Source organism: Dicentrarchus labrax, unplaced genomic scaffold (genome assembly GCF_905237075.1).
Source record: "Dicentrarchus labrax unplaced genomic scaffold, dlabrax2021, whole genome shotgun sequence".
NCBI lineage: Eukaryota > Metazoa > Chordata > Actinopteri > Moronidae > Dicentrarchus > Dicentrarchus labrax.
In genome coordinates, this window is record NW_026136703.1 from 11897744 (window position 1) to 11915763 (window position 18020).

Consider the following 18020-nt stretch of genomic DNA (forward strand, 5'->3'; position numbering starts at 1 on the left):
CGCACGCGGATTGGATAGAAGGCGCTCACAGTTGGCCAATCAGGCCGCGTTGTTCATGGGAGTGCGAACACGGAGCGAATAGCGAGCCGCGGATTTCCTCAGAGCCCGCCCACAGGTAATACATGTCCGTGAGGGAGAAAAGCTTTATGTTGTCTCCTGCTGGCCACCGTCCTACCTGGGGGAGCTGGTCAAATCAAGTCGACCTGCACTTAATAACATTTCCACCATGGCGACAACTGCATTAAGATCAGTGCTAAAGGCAAAGGTAAGACAAGTTTAATAGCTTTTAAAACTCTCCTCAGTAGCTAATGACGCAGGCAGGTTTGACAGCTCACATTGTTTACAAAGTGCCAGGTGTCATGTGCTGCAGGATTTCTGAAGTGGCCTAACTTCAACTGTTCTCTGTGTGTGTGTGTGTGTGCTCTAACACAAGTAAAATCTCTGCACTTGAAGGATTGACTGCTTTCATTCTTCTCCTCCAGTCCTGTCAGCTTGACTTTGTTCCCCTTCAAGTCTTTTCATTGCTCCACACTTTGTAGTTGCTCATTAATCTTGTAGACACCTAAGTCTGCAAGAGGAAACAGCTGGTTTTGTGTATTTAATGTTTGCCATAATATGTAAACCAAACTTACAGTCACTGTTTTTAGAATAATGAATAATATTTATTGAATTTGATGATTTCAGACTCCCTGCTGTGTTTCTTTCTCAGGTCCCACTTAAAGTTGGCCGCATGTGCTACTCTTCCTCAGTGGTGAGTTGAGAAGAGAGGGCATTTAATTGTCTGCTATTACACTTTGCATCAAATGTCATACATGCATAATTAACCTGCGGACTAAATGCAAATGTGACACTCTCCTCTCAGCCTACCACCAAGCTCTTCATTGATGGGAAGTTTGTTGAATCCAAGACTTCAGAATGGCTGGATATTCACAATCCTGTAAGTATTTTACCTGGCCCAGATCTTCAAACACTTTTGCACTTTCCCCCCCACCAAATTCACTTATGTAGCTGGGTAAGGTACATCCTGCTGTTGTCTGTGGAGTTCCTTAACCTGTTACACAATGTTTAATGTATGTGCACGTGTATGGGTAAAACTGCTCTCTGTGGTTATTGTAAGTTAAAAAAAAAGAAAAGAAATTTGCATTAAGCTTTGTTATATGAGCAAATTTACAGTATCAACACACCAAAATTAAAAACAATTTAAAGTGTAAAATAAGTCAATTAATACCAAAATAACTGATTGCCAATGAAGAGATATTACTTAAACCTTCACTTGGATAGGAAGTCATAACCTATGAATCATTAATGTTTCCTCAAGGACTGAGTGGAAAATACTGTCATTTGTACCTGATAAACTCCTGCAAATGAATGGCCCGTGTATCTGTTAAAACATCTGCTAGAGTTCACCCTTTACGTAACATGTAGCCCCTGCTGATTCAAAGTAATTAATCTTTGGTGCATTAATGTGCATTTATATCCTTTGCAGGCTACCAACGAGGTGATCTCACGTGTGCCTAAAGCCACCCAGGAGGAGATGTTGGCTGCCGTGGACTCGTGCTCTAGAGCCTTTCGCTCCTGGTCCGAGACCTCCATCTTGGCTCGGCAGCAGGTCTTTCTTCGCTATCAACAGCTTATCAAGGACAACATTGTAAGTCAAAGGGTCAGAAAATATAATAAGGTGCAAATGAAAGCAAGAGTTTACCATTAAGCACCTTTCAACTTGATTACTTAATGATTTATGATAAAGTTATACAACGGTTACATTTTTACATCTTAGTTGAGAGCCTGCTGTTTTCATTTCATACTAAGACTCTTGTTGAGATTATATTAAATCTAAAGCTGAAAACAAAGGACTGACACAAGGGTCGTGTTATGTTTCAGAAAGAACTTGCCAAGGCTATCACAGTGGAACAGGGCAAGACCCTTGCAGATGCAGAGGGGGATGTGTTCAGAGGATTGCGTAAGATTATCTCACTCATGCACGAGCGCACGCACACACACACACACAAAGGGCAACAAATAGGTAAACGTTTGCATTTCATGTAGGCTTTTACTTTGTGGTTGCAGGAATAGTTAATGAGTTATACTAAACCCAAACAATGATTTTTTTTATGTTTCGCAATAATTACTGCTGTTATTTTTACCGCCTTCAAATAGTTCATAGAGTATTTGTAACATTTTAGCTGTTTTGCTTTTTTTGTAGATGTTTAACAGATTATCTAAAGAGTATATCTGAGAATTTATGAACATACCCTAACCAAGATGTTTTTTGTGCCTAATCCTAACCGAACCTTAACCACAGTGGTGTAATATCAAAAAATGGTTGAATCTAAACTAATAAGCTGTTGACATGTAATAGTTACTCTTTAAACTACCCTATCCCTCATATTATGGTAAGAGATTAACAATTTTTTTGAGGCTGATAAAAATAAAAATGTTTAGCTTTCTTTTTCTACTCCTTATCTTATCTTTAAATAATTAATTATTGATACTGTAAAAGTGTTAACACTGGTCATTACAAATTAAGGACACAATCCTATACATTGAAGGAGAGGCGTACCTTTTCTGAGTTTTTGAAATTTCACACTGGAGACATTTTCTCAGTTTACACACAAAGTCAGCACACTCAATACTTGTCTATAGTGCATTATAATAATGTCTCAGTGCAGCAGATCATTCACAGACACACACACACACAGCATATTAAAATTAGATGGTTATCAATATACCAGACACAAACAATTTTTTAATGGCTTTACACATCTAACAAAAAGGAACCAAAACCAATTAACTCTTGTGTTGCATTCTGTTTATTCCTTCTCTTTGCAGAGGTTGTGGAGCACGCCTGCAGCATCACCTCCCTGATGCTCGGCGAAACCCTGCCGTCCATCACCAAGGACATGGACACCTACACCTACCGCCTGCCCCTCGGTGTGTGCGCCGGCATCGCCCCCTTCAACTTCCCTGCCATGATCCCCCTGTGGATGTTCCCCATGGGCATGGTGTGCGGCAACACCTACCTGCTGAAGCCTTCAGAGCGGGTGCCATCCTGCGCCATGCTGCTGGTCAAAATGATGCAGGATGCCGGTGCACCAGACGGGACACTTAACGTCATTCACGGCCAACATGCTGGTAAGAGTTGGTCTCTGTTTCCTTTTAGCCAGCAATTGTCAGGACATACTGTTTGGTGTCTGATCCTAATCTGTAGTGTAGCTACAAGGCAGTGTAAATGGTGAAACTGTATTATTTAGGGCAGATGAAGGAATTAAAACGTCCAAAATTAGTTTTGTACTATAACTCTCATACATCCCGCTGTAAACATATGCCTGCATTTCTTAATAGAATAGAATTCTACATGACTGTTCTTTGTTTTGATAACAGCATTACATATCGGCCATCAGCAGCCCTGCTTTCTATGTATCGGCATCGGCCATTGAAAACTCCATATCTGTCGACCGCTTTATATTTCACCACCACTAAAGCTGTATCAGCCCTGCCACTTACAAGCTAAGAAACAACGTAAATGAAATAAAGATGCTAACTACATTTACCATTCTGATACATTTGCTAGTTGCCATTTTTAGTGCAAAACAGACTCTTCCCCCAGAGACTCCTAGGATATTTCCTCTTGATACGCACTGCTCTTTCACCAGTCAACTTAAAGCAAGCAGCGGTGGGTGGGGCATTCATAGATCCAGAATTTCTTAATGAGGGAGAAAGAGTGTGCTTCCAGCCCCTTACCAGTTTTTTCTTAACTTTTTATGTGGAAAAAACATGTTTAATAAATTATCGATCATAGCAGTAGAGTAGAGACATAATTTTTGCAATTTGTCTGGAGTGGAACATAAATAATGTCTTTTAAATTCTGGAATTAATCAAGAAGATATTTGGTAGATTAATCTATAATGAAAATAATTAGTTGCAGTCCTACATCCAATAGGACACAAATCTTACATATGACAGCAAATAAGAATGAGGCCCATCGCAAATTGTGATAGCACAAGGTTTTACTATGTCTGACTTAGTACTGGTGTGAAGGTGAAAGCTCATCTAAGCAATTTTGAGGCTGAACAAATGTATAAAAATGACTGTTTCTCAATTTTCTATAAATCTTATAATTGACTTGACTGTAAAGCATTACCACACAGTATTTGAAATATCAGTGGTTATTATTATTAATGTGGTTGATTAAAGAATATCTAAGTTAATACAGTTTGTGTCTTTCTGCCACAGCTGTGAATTTCATCTGTGACCACCCGGCCATCAAGGCCATCAGCTTTGTAGGCTCAAATCAAGCTGGGGAATATATTTACGAGAGGGGCTCTAAAAATGGAAAGAGGGTCCAGTCGAACATGGTGAGTATAAAATGATAAACGCAACACAGGTGTAATGTCTGACACTTGCTGTAAATGTCCAGAAGGTGGGAGCATTGTCCAACAGATGGTTGACCCTCACCGCTCCTCCTCACTGCCAGCTGTACAGAGGAGAGGGTGCAAAACTTGCAAAACAGAGATTGCAGCTGTGCAACCCTGTTGAAGATTTATTTTTTTAATTGATGTGTATCCATCCCATATGGTCTAAAATGTGGAACAAATTTACTATATAAAATTTGTAGGCTGTTTGTATATAATTTTCTGATATTATGTTCTCACTTGTGACTAACCAGTTGCTGTAATGTGGAGATCAAACAGCAGAAGGCTAACCACCTCTCATGTACTATAGGGAGCCAAGAACCATGGTGTGGTGATGCCGGATGCCAACAAGGAGAACACTCTGAACCAGCTCGTGGGTGCAGCGTTCGGGGCTGCGGGACAGCGCTGCATGGCTCTGTCCACAGCTATCCTAGTGGGCGAGGCACGGAGCTGGCTGCCGGAGCTGGTGGAGCGATCCAAGGCCCTGCGCGTGAACGCAGGTACCACAACACGTCAGCCCACCCCTCACCTCTGTCTCTCCTGAGCCCATAGGAGCCTTCAGTTTAGTCATCTCGGGGGCCACCCACACCGCCCTGACCACACCTCTCGCCTTTTTCTCTGTTTTAACTTCACATTGGAGTCAGCTGGGAGAGAGGGCTTGTTGAGTCAGCCATGCTGCAAATTTGTGGCCAGATCTGCAGCTCAGACCTAAATAGCGGTTCAGAGCATCAAACGCTTTGAGAAGCTAAGTTGATGTGCAGTAGAATGAAGAATCATTCTCACGTTTCCATTGATATGGACTCTAATTTGTGTAGTAGACAGGAAAACCGTAAGTATCCATTTTTCAGGGAGTGCCTCAGGGAGCCCCTCGTCCTGGCTTTTGCGTGTTTGTGGCAAAAGCCGTATGTGAAAGTCAGTGCCCTTAATGTGCTCACATCATGCGAGTGCCACAATTTGTAACCTTATAGCTGGTTGTTTCTGGGGCCCTGCTAGGAGACCAGCCTGGTGCGGACGTGGGGCCTCTGATCTCTCCCCAGGCCAAGGAGAGAGTGTGCAGTCTGATCCAGAGTGGTGTGGATGAGGGAGCTAAGCTGCTCCTGGATGGGCGAAACGTCAATGTCAAGGGTTATGAGCACGGCAACTTTGTGGGTCCCACCATCATCGGCAATGTCACTGTACGTGGTTTTAATCTGTTTATTTACACATACGTTTTTGCACCAAGTACCTTTTTTAAGAACAAGTCTAAAACTAAACTGCCAGTAAGAGTTTTCACTCTTCTGCTCTCACAGCCTGCGATGAAGTGCTACTCTGAGGAGATCTTCGGGCCTGTGTTGGTTGTTCTCGAGGCAGACACTCTCGACGATGCCATCAGTTTGGTCAACAGCAACCCCTATGGCAACGGCACTGCTATCTTCACCACAAATGGCGCCACTGCACGCAAATACACGCACGAGGTGGATGTGGGCCAGGTGAGTGGCTGCAGCCTCCAAATGTGTTCCTCTGTTTTGGGAGAAAGGAGACATTCACATCCCTCTGTCATGTGCATACAGCATCTCAAGCAGGGAGCACATCACATTTCTGTTTGAAAACTTTCACAAACATTAAAACAATTATTTTCCATGTCAAGTATAGCACTGTTTGCTCATAACCTAAAATACACACATTCGGCAACCCCCTTCCCTCCACTTCCCAACCAGTCAAGACTACAAATAGCTACAGCAAATATGTGTCTGTTAAATGAAAACAGGGGGACATAGAAACATTTTTCCAGGTAGTATTCGAGGAGGGAAATCTTAAATTAAACTCAAAAGGGATTCCTAGGGTCTTGTTCAACGTTTTAGCATAAATATGTCCAGCTTCTACCCTGTTTGTTTGCCTATGGAGCCTTAGTTATGCACTGTATTTGCTGTTCACATGTCGGGGAATGCTGTGCAGGCCATGTGCTGTTCTCCTCTCCAAACCTCGATGCAACAAACATCTACTTTTCCTTTTTTTTTTTTTTCCTTGCTGCACCTTCGCCAAAAGGCCTTAGTGTGTGCAAACTTATTCTTGCTGTTTCAAACATTCAAAACCAACCATGCCATGCCTCTATTGCCTTCATAACAAAATGTTTTATTTAGTTTTTCTTCCCTTTCATATGACCATGCTGTTCTTTAAAAACTGCAATATAAGCCACAGGTTTAGCTTTGTTTAGTGCGATCATGTAAGCTTGTTTTTTAAACAGCATGGATGTACCACATCTCTCATCATCCGCATCTTACTCATCCTAGCAATTTAGGATCTCGGGGAATTGTTTTACAAAGCTTCCACTTATGGAAATGAAAGGGAAAATACTTGTTTTCTGCAGGTTGGAGTCAATGTGCCCATCCCTGTTCCACTGCCTATGTTCTCCTTCACTGGATCAAGAGGATCCTTCAGAGGGGACACGAACTTCTACGGAAAACAAGTATGAAATAAACAAAAGCATTGTTTTGGTACAGCTTAAAAGAACACACTGAGTTTGTTCTGAGTTTTGATGTAAATGTTTTTATTTTTACCATCCAGGGCATCCAGTTCTACACACAGATCAAAACTGTAACCTCACAATGGAAAGCTGAAGATGCCACCTTGAAAAGTCCTGCAGTTACCATGCCTACTATGGGACGCTAAATACTCCCTCAAAGTGCTGCTGTACAGTCAGATAAACCAGAAGAACTCTTCTTTACCTTTCTTCCGCTTAGAAAACAGACTTACATGATCAATGTGAATAGCTCATGGATACAGGTTGTTAGTAAATATCCCCCCTATGAAGACTTTATATTTGTATGTATAGATACTCTGTAAATGTAAACCACTGTGGCCATTTTAACTACACAAAGGATCTGTGCAGCTGAGCTCATGTTATTGGGTCATTTCCTCAAATACACCAATACTGAAACACTCACAGTGTAGTGTGTGTGTGTGTGTGTGCATGTGTATAATCCCCATAAATGATGGTTGCCATAGACACACTGCATGGTATTCCACTGACCCACCTTCCAATTTTGTGTATTATCTGGTGCATATTTTAGTATCTGCACTTTGTGTTCAGAAAGTAAGTCTGACCTGAGGGAACAGATCCTCTTAAATGGGTTGTGACAGCATTCAAACAAGCTTCATATACAAAATAATACTCACAAGCCATATATACATTCATAGCAAGATATTTATAATGAGCACAAACAAACATCTTGTATTCTGAATACACATGATTGACGCTCTGTGGGAAGCGCACAAAGCAGAGGCAAACAATCCACTGTGCAGTATGCACTGTAGAGGCCACACAGAGGTCATGTGGTGTGTATATCCGGTAGGCTGTTTGGGTTGGAGGGCAGAACGGGCTCAGGCGCCTGGGTGATGAAGGTCGCTGGGGAGAGCTCCTCTCTAATTCTGGAAGACAGGCATCATTATGCAACACTAAAATGCATCTGCCTGATAAATCACATGTAGGCACTCATATTCTCACAGCCAAAACTTTTTCAGCTAAACATGGAATGTGGGACCAATAAATCTGCACAGGCTTCATAATTGCAAGGATGAGGATCAACTTTTATTCTCGTACATTCCTTTAGTGTCTTACCCGGCTGCATCGCTGTCAATAAGGTTCTTCTTCTCAGAGGAGGCAGACCAAGCCAGATGTTGGCTGGCCTTCCTATCAGGAAAAATGCAGAGTTGCAGTTAAATACAGTACCTCGTAGTGAAAAGCCATGTTTTAGCACATTGGTGTCTATTCACTTAGGCCTGAAGCCTGTCCTGGAAAGGGGTTACTCTGGGTCAACACAATGCACATGGACTTGGATAACTGACTCTAGAGTCGCCAAATGTTCTGCGTTACTCTGCTGGACTAGGTGCCAGACCACTGTTAACATGAATACACATCTCCTGCCTGCCATACCCCCATACATCCAGATCCCCTGCACACTCCTTTCTGAAAATCATGTTACCAGCTGCTCTCTGACCACAAGCGTTCAAAGAACAAAATAAAACTGCTAGTGCACGTAAAGAGGGGCCAATGGGCTGAAAGCATATCGACGTGACCAGATGTTTGTTTCCAAGCACACGACTCTGTGGCTGGGCCTATTTTTACTATTGTGCCCAGACTCTTTCTTCATTCTTTTTAAGCAGCTGGATGGAAAAGAAAATTGGTTGAAGCCTAACTGATGTTTTATGGTATCCTCTTCTGCTGAGAAAATGGCTGTTTAAAACATTAAAAAGAGGGAGGAGTCACCAGAGGTTCAGCCTGAACTAGTGCTTGGTGTCACTGCGCTTTGTTGTTCAGCAGTAATTCATCCAGAAGTTTCAGTCCATTTTGAGGGATTACAAGTGGATTGTACAGTATTATTTAGGATGATGTAGATGAGCGATAAACAAGCAACCAACAAATCTTTCGTTAAGACAGACATAATACAATCATTACAAGGTTTTATTACCTTTCCCTCTGCCCGTTCATTTTAGCAAAGAGAAGCCTGAGCACTTGTTCCTTCTGCTCCCAAGTCAGATCTGAGATTTGAACTTTGCTGCCAGGTTGATGAGGCCTTAAAAACAGGTGGATGAAATCAAAATTAATGTTAACCTCTGCTTTTGTACAAATTCTTTCATACAGAGGTCATACTAAGATGAACCATCTAAAGTATTGGGGTTTAATGGCCACTGATGAGTTAAAGGTTACTTGGTGCTAATAAACATGAGGAAATAAAAATATCACAAAGACACACAGTTGTAGAAGTCATGGGAATTAGACCTACCACCTTGCAGCCGCCTCCATGTCTGAATGGACAGAGTTGGTACTGTGGGGGCTTTTATGAAAGGTGCGGATGGGTGGGAACTTCAGCTTTCCGGCTGTGGCTTCTCTCAGCCTCCAGCGATAAGCCTCTAGTGCCTCCTTTTTGTATTGCTGCCTGCTGGCTGTGATCTCCTGCTTCACCTGAGCCAGAGCCTCATGGAAGAACAGCTCCAGCTCTGTGCGCTGCTCCACAATGGTGCTGGCTAGCCGCTTGATGTTTCCCAATTCCCTCTCCCGCATGGCAAGCACTTTCTGCAGCTTCTCCAGCTCTACCTGGCTGGCCTGGATGTTGACCAGGGTCCTTTCCTTCTCCTCCTCCTTCTCTCGCTCAGGTTCCGCAGCTTTTAGCTCTAGGGCCTCCTCCAGGGAAGCTACCTTGGCTCTCAGTTTAGATATTTCCTTTTTTTGGGCCTCCATCTGAGCTGCGTTCTTCTTTACCAACAACTCAATCGTGTTCTGGGTGAGTCGACAGAAGAGCAGAGTAGTAACATCGATGACATTGAGCTAACTTTAGAACATCCTTTCATTTTCATACCAATATGGAGCTGGAACAGATAATGATTTGTGTGCTAGCCTGTGCTGCTGAGTGAGTGGCCAAAGCTTCAACAAGGTGGATTTACTCTCTTGATTTACTGTCATCATCAGAGGTAAGATTAATGTGCCCAATATTTATTTGTCTTAAAGAATCAGTGCCAGAAACCTGCGAAGGAGAAGCCACTAAATTTGAACCCATGCGCCAGTGGAAACTCACCGCAACCACTGACCACTGAGAGGCTGGGTAGTAGTCAGGAGGTGGGGGGGGGGGGACCACAAGCAAAATACACAGGGTCAGCACAAGTAAACAACACAAGGGAAAAACCACCTGAAATATATTCTGCACAGATCTGACAAGTGTTTCATAACTGAAATGATTGAAAATGACTTTATGGAGATGAATGGTCCCTATCCAAGGACTGCCGGTTCCTAATGCTAACACTGCTGTTTACTGTCCTATGGTTCAAACATACCTTGTCTACTTCCAGCAAGGCATTTTCTTTCTCCAATGAATGTGTCAATTTCTGCAGTTCCTCTGCTTCCTTTATGTGATATTTCAGTGCTTCGTTGAGACGGACATTCTCCTTGAACACAGAGCGTGAGGCATCGTCCAACTGCCTAAATAGTTTACAGGACAAACAAAAAAAGCCACTGAGAGATTTGTCTCTAAGTATGAACATCCCTATGATTCTTCATTTTAAGATGAGATGTACAAGATGCATATGAATCACTATTCTGTTCATAAGTTTCACAGCATAGACAGTTATAGAATAACTATCTTATTAGACGGGGATCCCTGAGACTACATCAAATATGGTTCTGCAGCCTGATATGTATTCATCTTGGGGTCCCTGACACCAAAAAGGTTTAGAACCACAGGTGTAGAGCTTAGTACACATGTTTTGCTTTTTGGCTCCTGCACAGAAAATTGAGTGCGCTCAAAATGAAATCAATTACTGACACTTAGACCAAACCGGCAGGACCACACCAGTATCAATGTTGATGTTTTATGAGCTGTAAAAAATAACTAAACATAGCAATGGTGAAATATATGTCTTATGGCCTCTAAAGTAATAAACTATGGTTTTTGCACACAAGCATTACACTCTCCTCCCTGCAGGACATTCAGGGGCGGCTGAAGATGTGATCATTGGCTTCGGCGATGTACACTATCTGAACATGACCAACCAGTGTGGTCAATAAAACAACATTAGTTCTAGTTATATATATATATATATTTATTTATATACATAAACACTACTGTGAGTAAATTATTTTTTCTTTGCCTTCTGAGCACATCAAAGAGCAGCTTAAAGAATAAAATTAGACAGTACAGCGGAAACACACTCACACAATGGCTTCATTGTGGGCCTTCTCCACTACCAGGGATATAGTTTGCTCAGCTTCCTTCTCCAGGCGAACCTGCAGGGAAATTTGCAAACTCACCGGACGTTTCACAAGGAACAAGTTTCTATATATCCATGAACAGGAGCCAGGCTGATATATTATCAAAATCAGATATATTTCACTGTGACATCACCTCATTAGTCATTATCTTCCAAAGTGATCAGACATTTTTAGATGATTCTTTCAGACCTGACAATACCTTTTCTTGGAGGAATCTGTACTCCATTTCATTGAGGTTTTCCCTGTGCTCTTTGTCAGCAACATCCATGTTTTCTCTCATCTACAGAATAAAAAGGTCACAGTCATTGTCAGTATTAACATCTTGACAAAAGGAACAATCACTCTAACATGTTATACAGCGTTTTTCCCCCTCACATCACTGAGCTCCTGCTCCATCTGGGCTTTCCTCTTCTGAAACTCCTTAATTTTCTTCATTCCATCCTGGATCATGTTAAAGTCACTGGACTTCTTTCTGAACAGTTCCTGCATCTCATTGATTTGAAGTGTGTAATTTTCAACCTGTCGAAACCAATCATATAATTAGATGCACACAGTGAATAAAATTCTACATATTTAATGCATGTCTGAAAATATGCATCCACTAATCTATATGCTGATGCTTCTGCAAAGTTATGTATGTGTTAAATATGTGCAGCTTGAATCAGTCAGGGAATAAGATTTTTATACCAAAGTTCACAGAGGCCATACACTTCTACAAACCAACTTCTGTGCAGATCAGTCAGGCTAAATACCTCAAGATGCTACTGTGGAAAAGCCAGTCTGAGCACAAATGTGACAAAATGACCAAAGTCATGAGAGACTAGCAAAACATGCACCCACAAACATGTACATGACGACTAAATGAGAGGTTATCAACCATCTGATTACAACTTTGGGCCTAATCGTTATTCTTCACATAACTCTGTGTACATTCATCTACGTCAATGCACCAATCTAGAGTATTTATTTATTTATTTCAAGTTGGTTTGCATCACATGCAATTTTCACTCTGTGCGATCTATCAAATCGTCAGCTTTCCAAAACATATCCGCCAGTCTAAAGGGATTTGTATTGCATGCATCTGTCTTTTCCTCACGCTGTGCAGAAACTGCAGTTGGAAAAGCTTTTATTGAATAATTATTTGGCTGACTGAGTTTCTCAACACTCCAGTTTCATCAGGTCTCTTCTTAAGACAAAAGCCAGGGCATTTGTGTTCCCTGAGTGCCTTTGATGGAGTACTTTCCATTAGCTAAGTAAATTTTCAAGACGAACCATTTAATCACCTCACAATTTCACTTCAGCACGTCTTAAAGTCACGTCTTTAGAGTCAACCACACAACAGTATTTTTTCCCCGTAACTGGACATATGTGACAGTTCCATACATGTCTAAAATAGGGATGTTTCAAGTCGGTCCAGACCATGCCTCTTTTTTCCTCCTCAGAAGCTTATTGGACTCCATTTTACCAGCATGAAGTAAGAGCTGGAAGATGGAAAACAGCTGCTAGCAAAAGAAGCAAAAGTTTTTTTTGTACCTTTTTTTTGTCTAGTAAAGCCACTTGAATTTTGTCATGTCAGTTTGATAGCTTGATCTTAACTACAAGCAGCAGAGGTCAGTGAGCATAAAAGGAGCCAAAATAAGTCCCTTTGGTGTGTGTTATGTAACTTACACTGGCATTTTAGAGTAAGGATCTGTGTGAGGTATGGTTAACACATCAAGATCAACAGTGTGACTGGCTTTTCCCGACCAAGCACTTTTAAATCATGCTTTTTTTCCCCCTGTGGCCACTGAGATAAATAAAAATAACATTAGACCATGTAACTAGGAATGTGAGGTTTTTTTTTTCTTCTTCTTCTTTTGTTTTATTGTCGCTTTGTTTTCTTGTTGTTTTCTTACATAATAAGTGTCAACATAATTACACACAAGACAGCTGTTGAGACACAGCGCAGCACATTTTTGAGATGCTACAGGTTTAAGTTGTGAACAGTAAATCATAATATAGGATTCTCCTATGAACATGGTAGCTTGAGCATGTTCTGCGGGCTCCAAATGAAAGCGCAAGTCGCATTTCTTTTCTTGTGGTCGTGTTTTAAAATCAACTCACCAGTTTGTTTTGCTCTTCACGTGCGAGGGCCTCCTGGCTTTTGAGGCTTTTCAGCAGCATATTGATCTGTTACAATAATAAGTGACAGCAATAAATAATAAAAACCGGTTCCATTATTCATCTCCCACGTTCATTTACACACACACACACACACACACACACACACACACACCAAACGTTACCTTCTCCTCTTTGACTGCATCCTGTCTCTTCAGAAAACCTGTTATATCGATGCTGTCTTTCTCCGCGCGGTACAGCTGGTTGGTGAGCTCCTCGTTTGCGCGTGCCAACTTGCGGCAGGCGTCACGGTACTGCACGAGGGACTGGTCGGTGACCTGTAACCTCAGCTCCCAGAGAGCAGCGTTGGCCTTGGCCTTCTCGATGTCCGACTCCTTGTCCGCCTTTGACTCCTGTTTGCCTTCTTTTTTTCCTTTCCTGTGACAAAATACACAAATAATTTGAACGTCAATGCAGCAACAAATAAAAAAAAAAAAAAAAAGAAGAAGAAGAAGAGTAACGTTAGATGCAAATGTTACGTTGCGCACTTACCCGGCTTTCGCCCTCTTTACTTTGGCGACTTTTTTCTTCGGCATCACTGCTACCTTTTACCGGCCAAAATACGACACAAAACAACCCGGTGTCTAAGAAGTTAGACGGTAATTACCCCGGGGAGTGTTAACGTTTGGCTCAACGGTAACGGTAGCAGGCTCCTGTGTAACCCCGCTGTGAATGTTTGTGTGGTGCTGTTGCTATGGAGACGCTGTAGCCGGAAAAAGGTCAAATTTCTGTGCTTGTATATTTATAATGCACACGACCTTGTTCAGGTTTGTTAGCGAGTATAAATAATGTCTGTAAAACGCATAACTCAACCATTTGGTTTATGCATATCGTAAGAAAATTTAATTTCAGTTTGACCCATTTCGACAGATTTATAGTTCTGATCCCGATACAAGCACATATAGTAATATAAAACATAAATAACTAAAATCTTAACTACAAATTGAACTAACTCTAAAGACTACAACCATATTCTAATTCTAAATATGTGCAATGATTAATATTCATGGTTAGTGTAATACTGCATTGTCTGTAGGTGCTTTATTTGAATTACATGGAACATTGGAAATAATTATTATTCTCAGTACTCATTATGATTATTAATCTATTAACTGTAGTCCTTACACACACAGAGAGAGTTATGTACAGGTATAATAAACTGGTAAGTATGCTACAGAGATCAACAGTAAGATACTGGATAATACTGATAATACAAATAAAATTCAAATAAAAATACAAATATTTTGAGAAGATGCACTAAAATATAATTACTAATTAACATCACCAACCTTATAAAATCTATGTACATTTTAAAATCATGAAACATACTCATTGTTGTATTCTTTTAAAAAATTGGATGTCTCTGCTCTGTCCTGTGGGGATAGCAACACTGCCTCCTTTTCATTTATAAAGTTTTAATTTAAAATCTGCTCACGTTATTTGTGAGCCTTCTGAAATATCAACATTCAGTATAAAATACATTTTCTTAGTGCCATCTCCTTTTAGAAATTGATTTGGCCAGGAACTAACAATTATTTTCATTATTGAACAATCTGATTAATAAATGATTTAGTCCGTAAAGAAAACAGTCCCTCGTACCAGTACAAGGTGATTATTAAATTTCTTTGCCAGTTACCGTGATATAAACCAAACGGCAAATCCTTACATTTGAGAAACTGAACCAGCAAGTGTCTGACATTTTGTTGTCCAATAACAAGATTGTTGGTGATTCATTCGGTCAGTTGACTCATTGATTGATGATCTCAGAATACCTACAAGTAGCCTTTAGAATATGTTGGGCTTGGCACCCTCTTTCTCAAGAGTTTCTCAAGTGTGTTTTAATCATTGAACAAATCATCACCAGCTCAATGAGACACCCTTTCCTTATTTTAATTTATCTATCATCAGCTATCGCTTCTTTAAACTTTTCTTTGCTGTTTTATTTTTTATATCTCTCCTTTTGCGAAGGGAGTGCTTGTGAGTTTCTCCTGCATACAGTTTTAATTGATCAATCAACCAATAACTAATCGCTGTGGGACACTGTATAAGATACAGATGTCTGTTCTGTTCAACAGCCTCTGGATTGACACAGAATGGCTGTATTTGTCACTTGTCTTGTAATTACAGTCTTCTCATGCTGGGCTCTATCAAACAGGATCTGTTTGCACATGATCTCCACCCACATGATGACATGAGATACATTTGGCTCCTGTCAGCAGTATTGTCCATGTTGTCCTGAAAAGAACTATGTGTTACTCGCTGCCATCCCCACTGTTGTTTTTTGCTGTAGTTATGGGAAAACCACAAAGATCAACGTAAATGCAGCTGGCTTACATCCTTCCAAGTAGCTCATCCAAAAGACACAATGTAAAGTTAGGGCAGGTCGTAATTCAAGCCCAAAACCACTAAATTCTCTCCATTATCTTGTTTAGCTCTCTGCATGGAGCTTGAGAGTGGCGGTGTAGATTATTCATCAAACAAAAAAGTAGATATCGCAAAAGTGTTGGGTGTAGCTACTGTAAACTGAATCATATAGGGTCGCTCTCTCCTCTGGCATCATGAACAGAGTTTGAAGACTAAATTTAAAGGTAATTACTATGACAGTGAGGAGAGAAAACTGAAATAACCCTGAGCCTTTCAAAGCTGTCATTATCATTGGAATTGTAATGACAAGGTTTGGGTCTCTTCAATGGACTTTTTGGGGTAGGACACCCACAAACATGGCATTCCTGAGGGTAACATTGCAGCATATTAATGATATATTGCACAGTGCAGATTACAAAGCTGGGGTCCCTTCTCATGCTTTACGGTTTCACTTAACTTGAAAGAAAATACCAAAACTTGTATTGAAACTACCTCTCTGTTAAAACATTGTTTGTAATGTGCTGTGTCATGCTGTAGAGGGGCACTTTACACACAGTTCATACCGTAGCTGTGCACATTTGAAGGACTTCCTAACATGATTTGGCAATGTATAGATTTTTCAATAGATTTTGTACGTTATTGTAGAATGAATATTCAAAATGTATGTTGTGAAATCCGAATTTGTTTGGCATTTCCCTTTAAGGGCAGTTCCCATTGCATCACACGATAATGGTTATACAAATGTAGGTGTGTTTTTAAAATGAAAACATGCTGTGATTCATGCATCAAATGGCCTAAGGTGGATTGGAGCTGTCCAAACACTGCTCATTATCCAAATTAATTGCTACTTTAACCACAGGATGTGTCTGAACATTTAAAAAAAATGAACAGCAAACAGTGATTTCAAAATAAAAACACACTCCAGACACAACGACTTCTTTAATATTTCTAATCTGACATTTTCATCCAGTCATTAGTCACATTATCACACTGTTAACATGCAACCAAGACATCTATGGGCACAAGTCAGCGAGAGGTCCTGCACATGTACGCTTTGATAGGGTCGAACGACCATTCTGGTGAGCCACAGGGTTGAAAAAAGTAGCCACAGTATTTAGAAAAAAGGAAGGAGGAAAGAAAGTCCAATATTTTTAGTCCAAATTACAGTGTTGGAACAGTGCTTTGCACAGTCGAGTGTCCTGGGAGTGGAATGGCATGATGGGTGAACACTGGTGCCAAGCCCCACCCTCCCCACATTGTCCTCTCTGTGGACTTCCCGCACTCTCTTGTGCCCATCTGCAGGACCTCTGCCCTCCCCTTACCCTCCTGGCTGGGCTGGCCAAAAGCTTGGTTTCTGTCTCAGTCGCCCGCTGCATGAGGTCTCAAATAAGCACATGTTAAGTCAGGGTTGGGGCAGGGTCAGTTCCTCAGGGATGCCTCAATTGCTAGACTACCAGCGCCTCCTGTTTCAGATCTCTGTCCTTTTTCTGTTGATACAAAGTGGGTGGAAAATATCACAGCTCGGTACAAATCTCAGTTCATGTAAGGTCTCTGAGTTGCTATGCCTCTGAGTTCCGCAGCTGTGGGATATCCTTGATGCCTCTGCATCCCCCACTAAAGCCAGTAACTCTGAACATTACATGAGAAAGCATTAGCTGATACACTACAGCATGGCTTATGATGCCATGCCAACCACCCACCTAAAGTGCAGAAACAGCCACTCATGCTTTTCATGCATTCTCTCGTGAAACGTGCCTTGCTGCCCAAATATTTTTCCCTTGGAAAGCCTGTGGTTAACACAGGGATGAGTGGGAGTGAGATGATTGCTAACATTCTTTTAACTTTTATGCCAGCTGGAGTGCAGGTCACATTTGCATTTTTTAAGGTTGGTGAAAGGGCTGCAGTAGATTTAATGTGGTGATTATTGTAGGATCATGACGAGGAGGTTGAAAGAATTTTTTTTAATACATGTAGCTATGATTCATTCCAGCTACTGAACATGATTTAGCAGAGGTAGTGATGACTAATAAAAAAAAAAGTGGAATTAACTCTACCTACAAGATATGAGTCACATTTTCTGTCAAAAATAGGAGTTGTAGTTTCATTGTTTAATGTATTGTCTTTACCACAAAGGCCCAAGATTTTGTTTAAATAAAGCTTAAGTACCAGTACGTACATGGTAATTCTGGAGTTTTGTTTTTTGTTTTGTTTGTTTGTTTTTAATGAGTGTAAACGTTAGAAAATTGTAATAAAATAAAAATTTTAATTGTTATAAAAAATGTGAAGTTGTTACATTTTTAATTATAGTTAATTTAAAAAACCCTCTATAGATGTGCCTTTAT

General features: G+C 40.9%; 2 protein-coding genes across 3 annotated transcripts; one reads left to right on the forward strand and one right to left on the reverse strand.

Annotated features, from left to right (window-relative positions):
* The first annotated feature begins 99 nt into the window (after positions 1-99).
* Positions 100-7335, forward strand: aldh6a1 (aldehyde dehydrogenase 6 family, member A1). Its single transcript, XM_051393944.1, has 12 exons — positions 100-265; positions 710-751; positions 863-937; positions 1487-1648; positions 1882-1960; positions 2830-3132; positions 4234-4355; positions 4723-4912; positions 5406-5587; positions 5702-5881; positions 6760-6858; positions 6957-7335. The coding sequence occupies exons 1-12, from the start codon at positions 227-229 to the stop codon at positions 7059-7061; spliced, it is 1578 nt and encodes a 525-aa protein (XP_051249904.1). The 5' UTR covers positions 100-226; the 3' UTR covers positions 7062-7335.
* A 243-nt stretch (positions 7336-7578) lies between these two features.
* si:ch211-163l21.10 (basal body-orientation factor 1) lies at positions 7579-14010 on the reverse strand. 2 transcript variants are annotated; one of them, XM_051393949.1, is made up of 11 exons: positions 13807-14010; positions 13440-13692; positions 13258-13323; positions 11530-11673; positions 11354-11434; positions 11099-11169; positions 10221-10365; positions 9179-9669; positions 8861-8965; positions 8011-8082; positions 7579-7820 (listed from the first exon to the last, which is right to left on the reverse strand). In XM_051393949.1, the coding sequence occupies exons 1-11, from the start codon at positions 13848-13850 to the stop codon at positions 7721-7723; spliced, it is 1572 nt and encodes a 523-aa protein (XP_051249909.1). In that variant the 5' UTR covers positions 13851-14010; the 3' UTR covers positions 7579-7720. The 2 variants fall into 2 exon arrangements, with proteins under 2 accessions (XP_051249909.1, XP_051249908.1); XM_051393948.1 differs by having other exon boundaries at positions 9176-9669.
* Between the last annotated feature and the right edge of the window lie 4010 nt (positions 14011-18020).

What these genes read in the sequence shown, in the direction of transcription:
- aldh6a1 (XM_051393944.1), top strand. Translation starts at nt 227, where the DNA reads ATGGCGACAACTGCATTAAGATCAGTGCTAAAGGCAAAG. An exon ending in GGCCCTGCGCGTGAACGCAG is followed by an intron (nt 4,913 to 5,405) that starts GTACCACAACAC and finishes GGGCCCTGCTAG; the next exon opens with GAGACCAGCCTGGTGCGGAC. An exon ending in CCATCATCGGCAATGTCACT is followed by an intron (nt 5,588 to 5,701) that starts GTACGTGGTTTT and finishes CTGCTCTCACAG; the next exon opens with CCTGCGATGAAGTGCTACTC.
- si:ch211-163l21.10 (XM_051393948.1), bottom strand. Translation starts at nt 13,850, where the DNA reads ATGCCGAAGAAAAAAGTCGCCAAAGTAAAGAGGGCGAAAGCCGG. An exon ending in GTAAAGAGGGCGAAAGCCGG is followed by an intron (nt 13,693 to 13,806) that starts GTAAGTGCGCAA and finishes ATTTTGTCACAG; the next exon opens with GAAAGGAAAAAAAGAAGGCA. An exon ending in ACAGATTCCTCCAAGAAAAG is followed by an intron (nt 11,170 to 11,353) that starts GTATTGTCAGGT and finishes ATTTCCCTGCAG; the next exon opens with GTTCGCCTGGAGAAGGAAGC.